The sequence below is a fragment of the Otolemur garnettii genome, unplaced genomic scaffold (assembly GCF_000181295.1).
Source record: "Otolemur garnettii isolate 467f Iridium unplaced genomic scaffold, OtoGar3 scaffold00168, whole genome shotgun sequence".
NCBI lineage: Eukaryota > Metazoa > Chordata > Mammalia > Primates > Galagidae > Otolemur > Otolemur garnettii.
In genome coordinates, this window is record NW_003852563.1 from 3,357,835 (window position 1) to 3,372,503 (window position 14,669).

Genomic DNA, 14,669 nt, shown 5'->3' on the forward strand with positions numbered 1-14,669 from the left:
AGCTATAAGCTCCTTTAGGTAGATTGTGTTCTTTAAAGCTCTGTTCCTGATACAATGTCTGGTATACAAAAGTGTTGTGAAAAGGGCTGAACGCAGTGTCTCACACCTGTAATCCCAGCACTCTGGGAGGCTGAGGCAGGTGGACTGCCTGAGCTCAGGAGTTCGAGACCAGCCTGACCAAGAATGAGACCCCATCTCTAAAAATAGCCAGGCACTGTGACAGGCCCATGTAGTACCACCTACTTGGGAGGCTGAAGCAAGAGAATTGCTTGAGCCCAAGAGTTTGAGGTTGCTGTGAGCTATGATGCCCCAGCACTCTACCAAGGGTGACAAAGTGAGACTCTGTCTCAAAAAAAAGGGAGGGGGGGTTGAGAAGAGGTGTATTGATGTATAACAACAAATATATAAGAAAGAATGGTCTTGATGTATAAAAAAAGAATAGTCCTTTGAGAGGTTATGGTTTAGTTAAAGAAAAGAAGATTTAAATGAAGAGAAAATAAGTGACTTATAGAAAGCAAATTTAAAACATTTCCCCAACATCCTGGAAACAGATGCAAAACAGCATTGCACTCAGTAAAAAACCATAAAAACTGTGGGTTTCTCTTCACAGTTCCTGATCTTCCAGTATGCTAGCCTAGGCCTTCTCACATGGTGGTCTTATGGTCCCAAGAGCAGCAAGAGCGTCAGCCTCTCCGTAGTCACTATATCTGCTACTGTCCCCTTGGCTCAAGAAAGGCATATAGCCAGGCTCAGAGCACGTTGGGAGCATACTAGCAAAAAAGCATAGATACAGGGAGAGAAACACATTGAGACTCTTAGTGAGATTCATAGAAGGGTAAGAATTTCCAAGAAGAGGACTTCCTCTGATGGACTCTTCCATCTGGTCTTTATCATAACACCAAAAAAGGAAAAGTTGAAAAGCTGAGTTGACAAATTCTTCTAAAAAGTGATTTCTTACTCCATCTACAAACCTTGTTTGGAAATGTGCAGCTGTCACTGTTCACCTGCTTGTTTCCTTTCAGACGTCCTGCTGGCATTGAAGAAGAGTCTCTTCTGTTTGTCTGGTCAGAAGGAGCCCTTGAATTTATAGATACTGCAGAAACTCTGAGGCCTTTCACAGTCTATGAATATCGGGTCCGAGCCCGTAACTCCAGGGGCTCGGTGGAAAGCCTGTGGTCAGCAGCACGGACTCTGGAAGCCCCACCTCAAGATTTTCCAGCTCCTTGGGCTCAGGCTACCAGTGCTCATTCGGTTCTGCTGAACTGGACACAGCCAGAGTCTCCCAATGGCATCATCTCCCAGTACCGTGTGGTCTACCAGGAAAGACCAGGTGATCCAACACTCAACAGCTCTACTGTACATGCATTCACGGTGATGGTAAGAACTTAGAACAAATAGTGGACACTCAGATGATGGTTAATATGTAGAAATTCATTTTCTTATCCAACTTGTCATTTTTCTTTACTTAGGGCTTAAGTAGGTGATAATCCTTCATGTGTGAAGAGTAGCGATGTGATCATGGGGATAAGATACTGATGTGAATCTAAAGAATACTGAGGACCGGTCTGTAGACCACAATGAATTTGCATTACCTCAAGCAGATAAATGAATCACTCTTTGCCTGATTTCCATTGTCCATGGAATGAGCATAATTTAGTGTTTTCCTCTATACCTCATAGGGATCAGGTTCAGATGAGAATAGGCAGATTATTTAATGCCCTGCTTTCAAAAGAGCTACTTTTGTCTTTGAGACAGTCTTACTGTGTTGCCCTGAGTACGATGCTGTGACATCATCATAGCTCAAACTCTTAGGCTCAGCCTCCCGAGTAGCCGGAACTATAGGCACCCACCATGACATCTGGCTAGTTTTTCTATTTTTAGTAGATATGGGGCCTCAGTTTTACTCAGGCCGGTCTCAAACTCCTGAGCTCAAGAGATCCACCTGGTTTGGCCTCCCAAAGTGCTAGCATTACAGGCATGAGCCACCATGGCCAGTCTTCGAAAGAACTAATTTGATATATAGACAGAGACATAAGTATACATACACATAACAAACACAAAGTCACATGCACATAGCTTGGTCATGATGTTTTCTGAATTGACACCCTCTAAACCATAAAACAATTTAATTCTGTTCACCTGGTCATTTCCTACCTCCCGAATGCTTTCTTTATGCCCAGCATAGTCTTCTGTTCTATGGGAAATACAGAAAGAGGAGGGTTCTCATCTCAGAGAGTATTCTGTTTTATAATAGTGCAGAGATGAGGATTACACATGAGAAAAAAAGAAGTGGTTGAGGACAACCTAGAATGTCTACTACACTGGGACTTAGATTCCAAACTCTGCCACCTACTGGGTATGAACCACAATACAAAGGAAAAGAATATCAGATGTCAAGAGTGTTAAGCAAGAAATGTGCTAGGGGGAGGTCAGCAGGAAGCCCGCCCACTGGAGAGGCTTCACAGAGAGGAAGAAATGCTGTGGTCTTGGGAGTTACATACATGGGGTTTTCAAAACGTGCCACGACTTTATTAAATATGAAAAACAAATGCTAATTTGTTAGCATTTAATAAGAAGAACAAATGCACAGACAATATAAAACATTATTTAAAAAAATACACTATCTTTCTAGGCTTTAAATCTAGAAAACCCAATTTACATGAAGGTTATCTATGTGGAGTATAATGTTTATTGAAATATCTAAGAAAGAGTGAGCAAATATATTTTCATGAAACTCTAGAAGAATCTTTTTAAATGACTAGTTTAAGTACAATGTCTTCCTGCTGTCCGCATGCTTAGTTTTCTTACATAACTAAAAAATAAACATGTAAATGAAGGAATAATGTTTTTAAATCCTCATTTTTATTTATTTCAGAATTAGCACTTTAGTTTTTATTTAATATTAAATTATCTGTATATACTAAGGTCTTTCATATTACATCTTCTGGATCCTTTATTATAAGAATTATAAGCAGGGTTCTTTGGTATAAATCTTTTTCAGTGAATGTGTGAGCCAGGGGAAAATTTGTTACTTTTCACAATATAATTTGATTCACGTTCTAAACTTTCACCCTTAAAGTAAAATTTTTCATGAAAATACTGAAACACCCTTGATAATAGCTCTCTAAATGAGACTACTTCATTTAAATATACTTTTATTGAAGGCACCAGTATTACCATGATTAAACCTCTGATCTTTTAAAACATGGCTTTCAGGGGTATGAGCCTAATCATTTAATTTCCCAAAACAGTTCTATTGGAATTCCTTGGTGGAATATCCTATAAGTCATCCCTTCACAGCTGGTTTCATTTTAAAACACAAGATTTAAGTATCCAATGAATCCATGAACTCTGTCCTTTATGTAATCATTTCAGCACTATTTTTAATCTTACTACAAAGCTCCTGAAAAAGAGGCAAGTATGGCCACAGCTTTCAGCTGCACAGGGGCACAGGGCCCTTTGCTCATGGGCCCTTCCTGACATAGCTTCTATTCTGACAGTCCAGTATTGCCACACTCTTCTATTTTTCCAGAGTGCTGAAAAGGATAGCCAGAATCATTAAGAAATTATACAGAGGAGCCCCCGAAATTTTTACACATTTTAAGAAAGGAAAAATCTGTATTAAGTTTGTAATGCACAAGTCACATTTGAATTTTGCAATTACAAGGGGCACTCAATGTGACTCTGATTCATTTTTTTGTTATTGGTGTATATTGATATTACATTTCTATGTTTTGAGTGTGTGTATGGGTGTGTGTATGTATATGTGTGTGTTAAAGTAGTCCCCCCAAATCTGGATCTTTGATCCTAAGAATACCAAGACAAGGTTTCATTATGTTCATAGGAAAGGTCCCATATGATCTTTCCAAACAATCAAGACATCTTCCACAAAGCGATCCAGGCTAGTGTTTAAACATTCTGATCACTAGACCAAGTCTCCAGGGCATCAGGCCACTGTGACTCGAATATGGACTCTCCCCTTTGACAGAGGTCATCCAGAAAACAAACCATTCTCTCTGAGTTTCATCTATTTCTACATTTCCTGTGTAGAAAATTGTATCAGTCTTTTTGTTAAAAGATTCCCAAAGATGTAGGTTCTACGGCTTACCCATACTCTTTTCACCATCAGAGAAGAATGTTTCTTTTATTCTTGCAGACTCCCTCCCCTATAGTTTAAGTCCATCGCTTTCTGTTCAGAACAGCCTGACTTCTCCATACGAGTACAATGGGGCCTTCAGGGTTGAACAAATTATCGACAATTCAATCCATTTTGGCAAATAGTCATTGAATACTGTATTCAATATGTCAATACTCAATACTACTCTCAAATAGATTGTTGAACTCCACTGTGAGACTGGGCCCTTGGGCAGAGCAGAGAGTGTGGGGAAGATGAGCAATCAGGTCTGAGGCACAGGCCAGTACTGGTAGGTATTTTGAGTTTCCACGCTTCTTGCTGCAGAGTTTCTGCGGCTCATGTTTATGTGACTCTTTCCAAGTACGTTCCTGGATCCACTTACTAATTCTCTAATTCCTCAAACAGCTAAACATCTTCACTGTTCTCATCCCTTTCTGGGCCTGCCTCAGGAAATTCTTCCATGTTTGTTCATTGACGACTCTAGCTTAGAATTCTCTAGAGAAAAGAAACCTTTTCCACGAATGAGGCCCAGAGTCCATCCCCACAACTGCAGGACTACAATTCTATCCACACACTTGCGAGAGACACTGCTAATGCCCCCAGTTACTTCCTTGTTTATTGAGATCCCATCCCTGCACAAGGGGCTACCAGTAAATTGCCCATAGTGTGATGCCATCACTAGCTTGTCCCAAGGTTCCCCAAAGTTGTTTACAGACAGGTGGATATTGCTGGGAGAGCCACACAGAACAGGTGCAATGGAGGCATGAATTCTGCGTGTGGTGGCAGTGGATGGAGAACTGGCAGTGGGGGCCCTCCATGGGGGCGAGGAGCGTCTGTGTTGGCAGGAGCAGCAGCAGCAGAGGCAGCAGGGGTGGAGAAATGGAAAGAGTGTGGGTTTTAATGCATCACTAGCTTCTCTCCCAACCTCATGAAAAGTTTCATCTCCCTTTGCATCTAAGTCAGTACTTCTAATGGGAAGAGACAGACATCAAGATTCTTAGCACCTTCCACTGTTGAAAACACACTTTAGTTTGAAGGCCTTAAACTCCCTTCCCAATTAGCTGTGTGATGAATTGTGCGGTGTCAGGAGAGAAACCGTATTTAGCCTTGCTTGGCATGCAACAGTTCCATGGTGGTATTTACAGGGAACACGCCTGGCAAGGTTGGCGATACTGCTACCACCACTTGGGTTTGTTTGCTTTTGCTCACTGGCACCTGCCATTGCACTGGCAGAAATAAATCCCAGGATTTGGGATTTAAAGGCAAAGGTAGTTTACCTATTTGCCTGTGCTCTAAGTATATCCCTCTGGCCCCACAGTGTTATAAAACATAAGCCCGGATCATACATTTGCCCAGTACCCTGAAAGATAAATGGTAATTCTCTCTGTGTAGAATCAAGCATAAGGTGCTGGGAAATAAGCAAATTATATGGGTCACTAAAAGTTGGCATCTAATCTGGGCATAAAATCCAGAATTACAGGCTCTAGTTTCTAGATTCTTGTTGCCAAACTCCTGTTCCCAATGTCAAGGAGGAGGGATTCCAATCTCCTCAAATGCCTTTACCATAGAGTAGGTATGTGGCCAAAAACAAGAAGAAGATATGAGATACTTCATATTATGAAGTGTTTGTGAGTAAACTGATGAATCCATTTAATTTTGGCTTATCATTTTAATTTTGGCTTATTATAACGTAAAATATTATGGCTCTTTACATATAATCTTAAATTAGTTGTAGCTCTTAAAATTTGATGATTCTTAGCCTTTCCTCCCTAGACCAATTTATTAGACAACAGAAATGCTCTGGGTGATGGAGCTCTCTACAAGGATTCCTTTGGTGACTCTCTTTGTAGTGTGAACAGAAATTTGGTAAGAAAAATAGTTACCATATTTTCTGTGTCTGTGCTATAAGCTGAGATTTTCACATTGTATAATATGAGAACTGAGTCATTATTTTACATAAAAGACACAAAACATGGCTGGGTAAACATCATACAAAACAAGGAATACTTGGCACAACCCATTGTTTTATTGTAATGGTATACTTGGCTTGACATTAACTTTTCATTTACTAGCCTTATGTAATCTTTATCCTTTTTTAAAATAGTGCCCTGTCCATAATAGATACATATTTGGCATCTATTTTTTGCTCGATATTGATGGGGAAGACAACTGTGTAAATCTTCTTGAACTCCATATAACCACTTCTTCAAAAGAGCTTCATTTTTCTCCAAACACTTTATTCCAACAAGCTCTATCATCAGGATTCCCTTGCTCACCCAGCAATAATGACTAAGGTAGATCCCCTGGTTTTCCAGTCACTCTCAGTGGCAAGGACCAACCCAATTGGCAGTCCAGGCTCATTTCAGGTGTTTAAAAAGATCTAATCCAGGTCAAAGCCTGGGCTTTGTGTAGGAATCTACAGTGAGCAAGAAAGGGAGTAGTCATCTTTCCCCTTCATTTTCCTCTTTCCCTTTTATTGATTTCCTCAGGACTATGGCTAAAAGGAGAGATTTAGACAAAAAAAAGATAGGACCATTACTCAATATTAATGTTCTAATTCACCTACTACTGTTTTCTGTGGGGCAGGTGCCTCCTGGGATTTTCTTTGTATTATATAAAGGAGTCCACAGGAGATTCCAGGCCTCACAGTCCCCTGATGCAGGTAACATATTCTCTGACTGATTTCTTACAGCCCTGTTACTGTCTGAGAGGTCTTCCTCATGACCTCTTTTACTTCTGGGGTTGCCTCTCCTAAGTTGTGACTTGGATTCCCAAGACAGTCAACATCAGGACCTGTCTCATTGGCAAAACTCATTCCTTTCTTGGCAGCCACTAAGCCCATGGAAAATTTGTTCCACCAAGTAAGGAAAGTACTGCTTTTCCAATACTGTCTTTTCTGCTTGATCTACCATGCTGGGTGAGACCCAGACAGTCTCCTAACTTCAGAATTCATTGAATAAGAAGCAAATATTAGTCTCTGTATTAGGCCATCAAAATTGTCCTATGAGTCTCTTCAGATCCGTAGGAAGCTGTGCCAAGAATGGACTGTCCATCTCGCCTTCCTTGCAATACCCTCAATTTCTTCAGCTGCTTTTCTTGGATATTCCCCATTTATCCTGAACGAGGAGTGTGAATAAACCCCATTGCCTCCTCCAAGTGGAAAGGAGATAACCAAGTTCTTGTTTCTCCACTAAATTCCTTTCATTAATGTGCCTTTCCCAAACTTGAATTTTCTCTTCTAGAAATTGTCCTATATAGACCTACAAAGGAGGATGAGGCTTGGAAGTATCAGGCTGTTTTTGTCTGTAAGTCCCGCATTGAGATGGCTCGCAGTTCTAGCAAGTCCCTTACTACCTATGTTTCTAAGCTACATATATATACTCATTGTTCTCAGATACAGTCCAGTGTCACACCTTGTCGTATAACTAAATGCCCCATCATCTTTCCAATTGCTCAAGTCAGATCATCTTCGCGCTCTCCTTCTGCCATACTTTGGTGTCTAATCCTTCACTAAATCCTATCAATGCTACTCCAGACTACATCTTGAATCCTCCCACTGAAGACCACATTAGGATCTTCGCACATTATTCGCTCCTTCTAGAATGATCATGCCCCTACCCGTTTCCCCTTTTTGCTCATCAAGTATGTCCTAAGATGTCGCTTATCTCAGAGGGCTATTGCAGTGGCTAATAAATTAATGCATATGCAATGTACTGTAAATACAGCAATATATACAAACTAAAACTTTAGAGGTTCCACTATCTTAATACCCGAGGCTGTAATAAAGTAGCAGATGTAGATGAAGTTCTGGTTTGTAAAGGCAACTGTACTAATATGATCGTAAAAATTCTTATGTTTTATATATTTTAAGTTGTCCTTTCCTTGCAACAAAATTCTAAGCTTGCAGATTTGAATATTTCCTGATATCATACTGTCAATCTGCAGGTAATTTCCCAAGTACTGGATTAGATGTCCTTTCTAAATTGCCTAGAGGATGAAATGCTGTTTTATCTCCCCGAGTTTTATTAGTGCCCTACCCACCAGCACACACACACTAATATCTTACGCCTGCTACTCTAAGAGCTCTTCTCAGGAGATTTCCACCCTCTAAGTGGTTTTGTTTACCTGCCACGACACTCACAGGAGCCTGCCCTTTCCCTTAGATCTGTGATCATATCAGCAGAACATGATGAGGTCTTTTGATCATGCACGCACTCTAGCCAAATGACACAGATTCTGCCAAATTGGCATCTACCTACTTCCCCAATGCCAAATAGCAGACTGTCAGTACACGCGGGGCAGTTGGTGGGGAGACTGTTTGACTTTTGGGTCAAGTATGTTGCTATTTTCTGGCCTTTAATCAAGTTATAAGGAAACCCTATGTACCCACTAAAGAATACCACGGAGCCTTGTCAGAACGTACATGAAAGTCCACATGCTAACAGGCCCAGGCCATAAATTCAGACTATATACCATTTAGCCAAGACAGCAAGCTGTAAATGGCAGTGAAGGGCAGAAGTTAATTGAACTCCTCTGCTCATGTCACAAGTGGAAAGTAGCCGCTACCTGAGACAAGATGGCTGCCCCTGAAGTACCCTATTACAGCCAAGAGATCATATCCTCAGCTCTGCAAGGGCTTATGGGTGAGGGGGAAATCATACACAGATGACCAATTTTTTTATGGTTCACAGCCGATCAAAGTGAAATTCAGCAGCTGTTCAGGACAAGTGACCACTGTAACGGCTGTAATATAACCTACTAAATAGAGAGGGAATTGCATTAGAGCAAGAGGTTAGCTGTGATTATCGGCAGGTGAGTGCTTTATTGAAGTTGAAAGACCATTAACATTGATAGAGTAATTATTTCAACTTGAAAGTAATTACCTTGATGGGTGATAACTTCTCCAGTGTTCCCAGATTTGATTGGACCAAACAATTGTGAGCTCCTGAAGCCTAGAAAAATATTACAACAATACTGTGATTTTTAAATTACTGAAACCACTGTTGGAATATTCTAATTATGCCGAACAGTGAAAAGATTTTACCTTACACAAGCTAGTGACCTCTCATGTAGAGAGAGACATTTGCTTTTTAATCCAAATGCAATGACCCACACCCACCACCTGTGAATACATATGTGATGGGTTTGCAAATGAATCTTTTTATCTCGATACAATTTTTAAGGTGAAACGTCTTGTCAGTGCTGTGCCTGAGTATTACTAAGCCAGAAGTGGTGATGTTGTGGATCAGATCTGTGAACGGTGAGTCCCTAGAATAGCAACAGTTTTCTATCTTTGTCACAGAGAGTTTAAATTTGTATAAATTAAATACATTGATAATGAAATCACACCAATTGGAATTTCTACATGCCATGCCTTGTGGATCCCAAATTTCAGATACTTAGTATTACCATGAATCTGATTATGTGATTTAGTTGTTGAGATAGCTCTCTCATCTGATGTGGTGAGACTTCACTACAAATGCTCTACTGTCTGGGTGTTTTCTGATTATCTATCCTAGACCTCAGCAAACAAAACAAAAGCTGAAAACCCAGGCTATTTGTCTTGCAATCTCATAAATATATGAAAATTTCAGGTTATTTAGAATTGAGGACTAAGATGTGTCAAAACTAATTTAGTGATCAAGACCAGGGAATATTGTCAGATTCTTCCATTAATTAGTTTGTTTTAACCACATTTCTTTTTTGAGAATTGATTGTGTCCAGAAGCTACTATAGATAACAAAGAAAAAACAGTCTTTCCTCTCTGGTACTCTTGGTATATATGGAGAAAGAATAAGAAAAGCGACAAATTATAATATAGTAAGCAATTACTTGGTCATCGTTAGGTCTGATTGTACTTATAAATACCTGGAAGAATCCAGAAGCACCTTAACTCATACCTCTGATCCAAACCCCACACTGTCCTACAAAGCTGCAGGCCATTGACAGAATAAACACGGGCATCATGATTCTTACTCATGTTGTCAGAAAAGATAAATGTGACATCACCTTGAAGTTCCTGGATGATTCTTTAGACCTTTCTATCATCTTGGCAGGATTTGATCAGATGATCAGCCAATGAATGACTATCATTTTGGCAGCACTTCCCAGGAGTTTTTTCTAATCAAAGTCTCAGACTCTCCCAGGGATAAAACAGGTTTCCACTTGTTGTCTAAGAGCCAATAAGGGATGTCTTACCAAGCAGTTAATGGGTTTCCTCCACCTCCCCGTCTCAGCTCTGCTTTTCTCCTTATAAAGTTGTTGGGTTTCTCAAAAATAACCAAAGTGCAAAGCACGACATGTACCCAACAAAGATATAAACTATCATGTACCCATAATGTCAAAAAATTAAAAAATTAAAAGAAAATAACGAAAGTGCAGAGATCTTTGCCAAGTCAAAAGACATTCGCTAACTGAAAAGTAAAATGGCTTAAATTTGGTAGAAGAGTGAAGGTTTGAGATGGAGCCATACTACTTGGAAAGTGATAAGAATTTAGGAATCGAATTGCAAATCTTGCCACTAAGCCAACCAAAGAGTAACAACATCTGACCAATCTGACAGCACATCAGAGTTCTCAGCACAGCAGGCTCACCGTGCATCGTATGTGGACGGGCTGAAGATGGCATTAAGGAGCCCCTTAGGTACTCTGAATGTAAAATAAGCTCAATAACTCATTTTAAAACATTTTCTATGATACTTGAATTATTAAACATTCACATTACAGAATCAGAGTTTTTAATCCATTCGAAAGGGTGCATTGTCTAACTCTGAAAGATAACAGTCATGTCTGGATAGTAAAAACGCAGTATATTTTTAACAGATGTAAATGTTACTTTTTGACAAGACACAAGTAATGAATTTTATCATATAAGTTCCTACCGGGTGATTATGATACAGAGTTTTATTTTTGCTAAAGCAATTACTAATGTCATGGCTGGGTACCTGTGCCCATTAGTGGCTGGTTCTGTGTTTTTTTAGGATGGTTATTGATCTCTTGCTGAGCTGAGATTCAGGTTTTATGCCAGATAGCTTGATTAATGGGTTGGTTTCTATAAGTGGACTGAATGGGGATAGAAAGCAGGGGCAGCCTGCTCTGCCAACCCCAAATCCGTCAAGACGCATAGCTCATTATGAAACAGTTATCAAGGATACATGAAAAATTAATTGGGCTCAGTTTGATTCTGAAAAGAATCGGCTTTCTACTTGGCGGGCCCCCCCTCTTTCCAGATGTTGTGCACCAGCCCCTGGAGAAACAGCAAAGGGAGATGTATTAATACATTGTATTGATTAGATCAAGACCCCTGACAGTTATTTGTAGAGATACCATCTGGCTGCTGTTCGAATTCCTTCACCAAAAACAGGACGTGACATGTTATTAATCTCAACTCTCTAAGTATAGACAGTTGCCTTTTCTGCTAAACCGCATTTTACCATTCCGTAGGAGATGGAGGCAGACCTGAAGGGTGCAGAAATTAAGGTTATTACACAAATTGAGCCATATGGTCCAAATATTTCAGCAAGAAAATTGCCAGGCAATAAAAATTGCTCCTGCCTTCCTAATGGTGTAAATTACAGTTTAACCATGGCTCTAATGATGTCCTTCTGCCGGCTTAACTACTGTTACATGAAGGACATTGTTTTAAAAATATAAAAAACAAGTAAATGCCAGCAGCGTGTTTTACAATCTGTTAGTGTGTCATTAAGAACACTGTCAGAATTACATAAACATAATGGCAGGCAGCCCGGCATACAAAGGAACTCGGATGGAAATAGAAAGGGTCTTGAAAACTCTCTTCTTTATCTTGGAATGTCAAGAGCACTGTCCCCTCCGGAAGTTTTCCAGGGAGAAAAGCCCCGTCCATCCTGTGCTTTAAGGTAATTAATTCTCCTGTGTGCCTTAACAGTCCTGCTCTCTAAACCAAGAGTCACAGCTCACGGTGGCCCCTATACACATCCTGTACCACAATTCCCCGTGTCTATGTGAAAGGGGAAACAGACCAAGTGAGGGCAGAGCTCACCAATTCTAGACTAACTGACAGAAGTTGACCTTATTGAGTATTTCTATTGTCAGGGGGAAGAGTTAAGACTCCACTATCCTCCTTAACAATTTCTGCCATATTTCCAAAGAAAACAGGCTCACTATTTTGGGCATAATACACATGTATTAACAGGAAGCTTACTCAAGAGAATCATAAATCTTTGAGAATTACAGTGAGAATCATTAATAGTTGAGTAATACTTGAATCCTTCAAGTATTTTTATACCTATTCTACCAAAAACACCTGACACCTAGGAAAAGATTCCACATAAGTCAAAAGCATACCAATGTTCTATTTGCTAAAATTGTGCAATTTCTCCAAACTTTTGACTTTTCTAAGATGTTGTAAATACCGTTTGCTAAAGTAAAAATATAGAGAAAATTTTATAAGATATTTATATAAAATCTGAAGGAAAACTACTTTTAATTCATAACAGAAATTTATCTTTTTCTTTACACCCTTTCCCCTCTATTTCTCCAAAGGGAAAAATCCCAGGGTGTAATTTTCCCTTTAAACTGAAAGAAAAAAAAGTGGGGAAAGAAACTAGGACACAAAAAAGTGTCTCCTGGGGTGGCGCCTGGGCTCAAAGGAGTAGGGTCCCGGCCCCATATGCTGGACGTGGTGAGTTCAAACCCAGCCCCAGCCTAAAACTGCAAATAATAATAATAATAATAAAAGCATCCTGTTTGCATGGAGCATGCATTAATGTGAATGAGGACCAGTTGCTATTTCTTCTGGGCACAAACAGCAAGGGTAGGGGTCTGGTCACTGAAGCATTTTCTGCAGGGGTCCCCATGGCTAGCCCCCACATTTACTTCTGGTCTTCTCCTAAATTTTATTTCAGTATATTTAGGGGATATACCTGCTTTTCTCTTAATTGGATGAATTGCATAGTGGGGAAGCCCAGGGCTTTAGGGTGCCCTCACCTGAACAACGTCCATTTTGACCCTCCCTGAGGCTGTACCTGGCCTACCAAGATACAATTCCTCTCTCCTCTCCCCTCCACACGCTTTTGATCTCTCTTCCCTGCTTTATTTTTCTCCGTACAGTTTAACTTTTATATCTGATTCCTACCTAATCTACAATCATACCCCCGCAATTTTTTTTTTAAATGCTTGGTGATGCTTTAGATTGAGCCTAAAAGGAGATCGTTATGTTCTCAGCTAAATCAAATTGAGAAAGAAACATTTCTACATTCCAATTTCAATTTATGAGCTGAGAACTTTCTGAATAAACTTCTGAGAACTTCCATGCCATCACATTTCATCTTAATACTTAACTTATTAATGAGGAAAGTGCAACTCAGAGAGAGTAAGTTGTGTACCCACCGTCACAGAGCTAGTCGGAGAGTTGCGTAATTTACAGGCCTCTCCCCTTCTAAGTTCTGTTCTTTCAGCCATCCAGTGATGCCTCCTGAGTTATCAACCTACAGGAAGATGTTATTTATGAAAAGCTAAATATCAAGGAGAGCCACAAATTACAGTTCAGTGGACAAAGACATGCCACACAGCTCATAAGATTCATTAGCTAGTACAAATATAGAAATCAGTTTATAGAAGATCCAAGGAATTATAGGATCCCATAGACTAGAAAAGTAGAGAGCAGGCTTTGGGGGAGGCCTGTGCTTTAAACAGTGGGTAGAATTCAATAGAAGAGGGAGGGAGAACAGCCAGTCAGAAGAAACACAAGTCTGGGTTTAAACCCTCTGATGGCAAGTGTCTACTTCAGAAGGTTGAAAGGAAGGTATTTTTCCAATCTGTGCTATTATTTGGCTGATATTAAAACAAACGATCTTTGTAATATTGAAATATTCCCACCAGATGCCTAGCAACGCTGCCATGGGAGGTGGTCAGCGGGCCTGCGGTCAGGAATCCTGTATTAAAGATGGACCCTGACAGGCTCTTTCTCTTTGTGTGTCTTCGGGAAGGGACAGCGCCTCGTAGGGCAGTAGGCACAGAGCCCCCACCCAAGGACAGTGGTTGGTGTGACTTGAAATTGGTTTTCAGAGAAGAAATCAGTGCATGAAGATGTCATTGGGTCACAGTGTGTTGACAATGTCTTCTCTGGAAATACTCGTAAAAGAATACTTCTTTTTTTAATTAAAAAGTTTTCTCCTTTTCTTGTTTCCCCTGCATTACCTAACATATCTTTCTCAAAATAACAGGTTGCTTTGCAAAATATATTAGTCACAATAGTCTGGGGGCAACTGGCCCAAGAAACCAAGTGCCACAGTGGAGAAATGAAAGATAAGGCCAGCTACAGGCAGGGGAAAATTAAAAAGGCTTCTACTCCAAAGTACAACTTGAGACACTGAACTCATGTATGATAAAATATTATTCAAATTCTGCAGTGTTCTGGGGGATGGTACCTGTGGCTCAAAGGAGTAGGGCGCCCGGCCCCGTATGCTGGAGGTGACGGGTTCAAACCCAGCCCCGGCAAAAAAAAAAAAAAATATTCTGCAGTGTTCTGATGATGCCTCACTTGGTCCCAAATA

At 40.2% G+C, this 14,669-nt stretch overlaps 1 protein-coding gene across 1 annotated transcript in view; it reads left to right on the top strand.

Moving 5' to 3' along the window:
- The window catches only part of USH2A (usherin), a 775,219-nt gene that overhangs the window by 682,325 nt on the left and 78,225 nt on the right, over positions 1-14,669 (top strand). Inside the window, exon 60 of the mRNA XM_003800142.1 lies at positions 1,023-1,377. Coding sequence (XP_003800190.1) covers positions 1,023-1,377 — 355 coding nt within the window. The remainder of the gene's footprint in view (positions 1-1,022; positions 1,378-14,669) is intronic.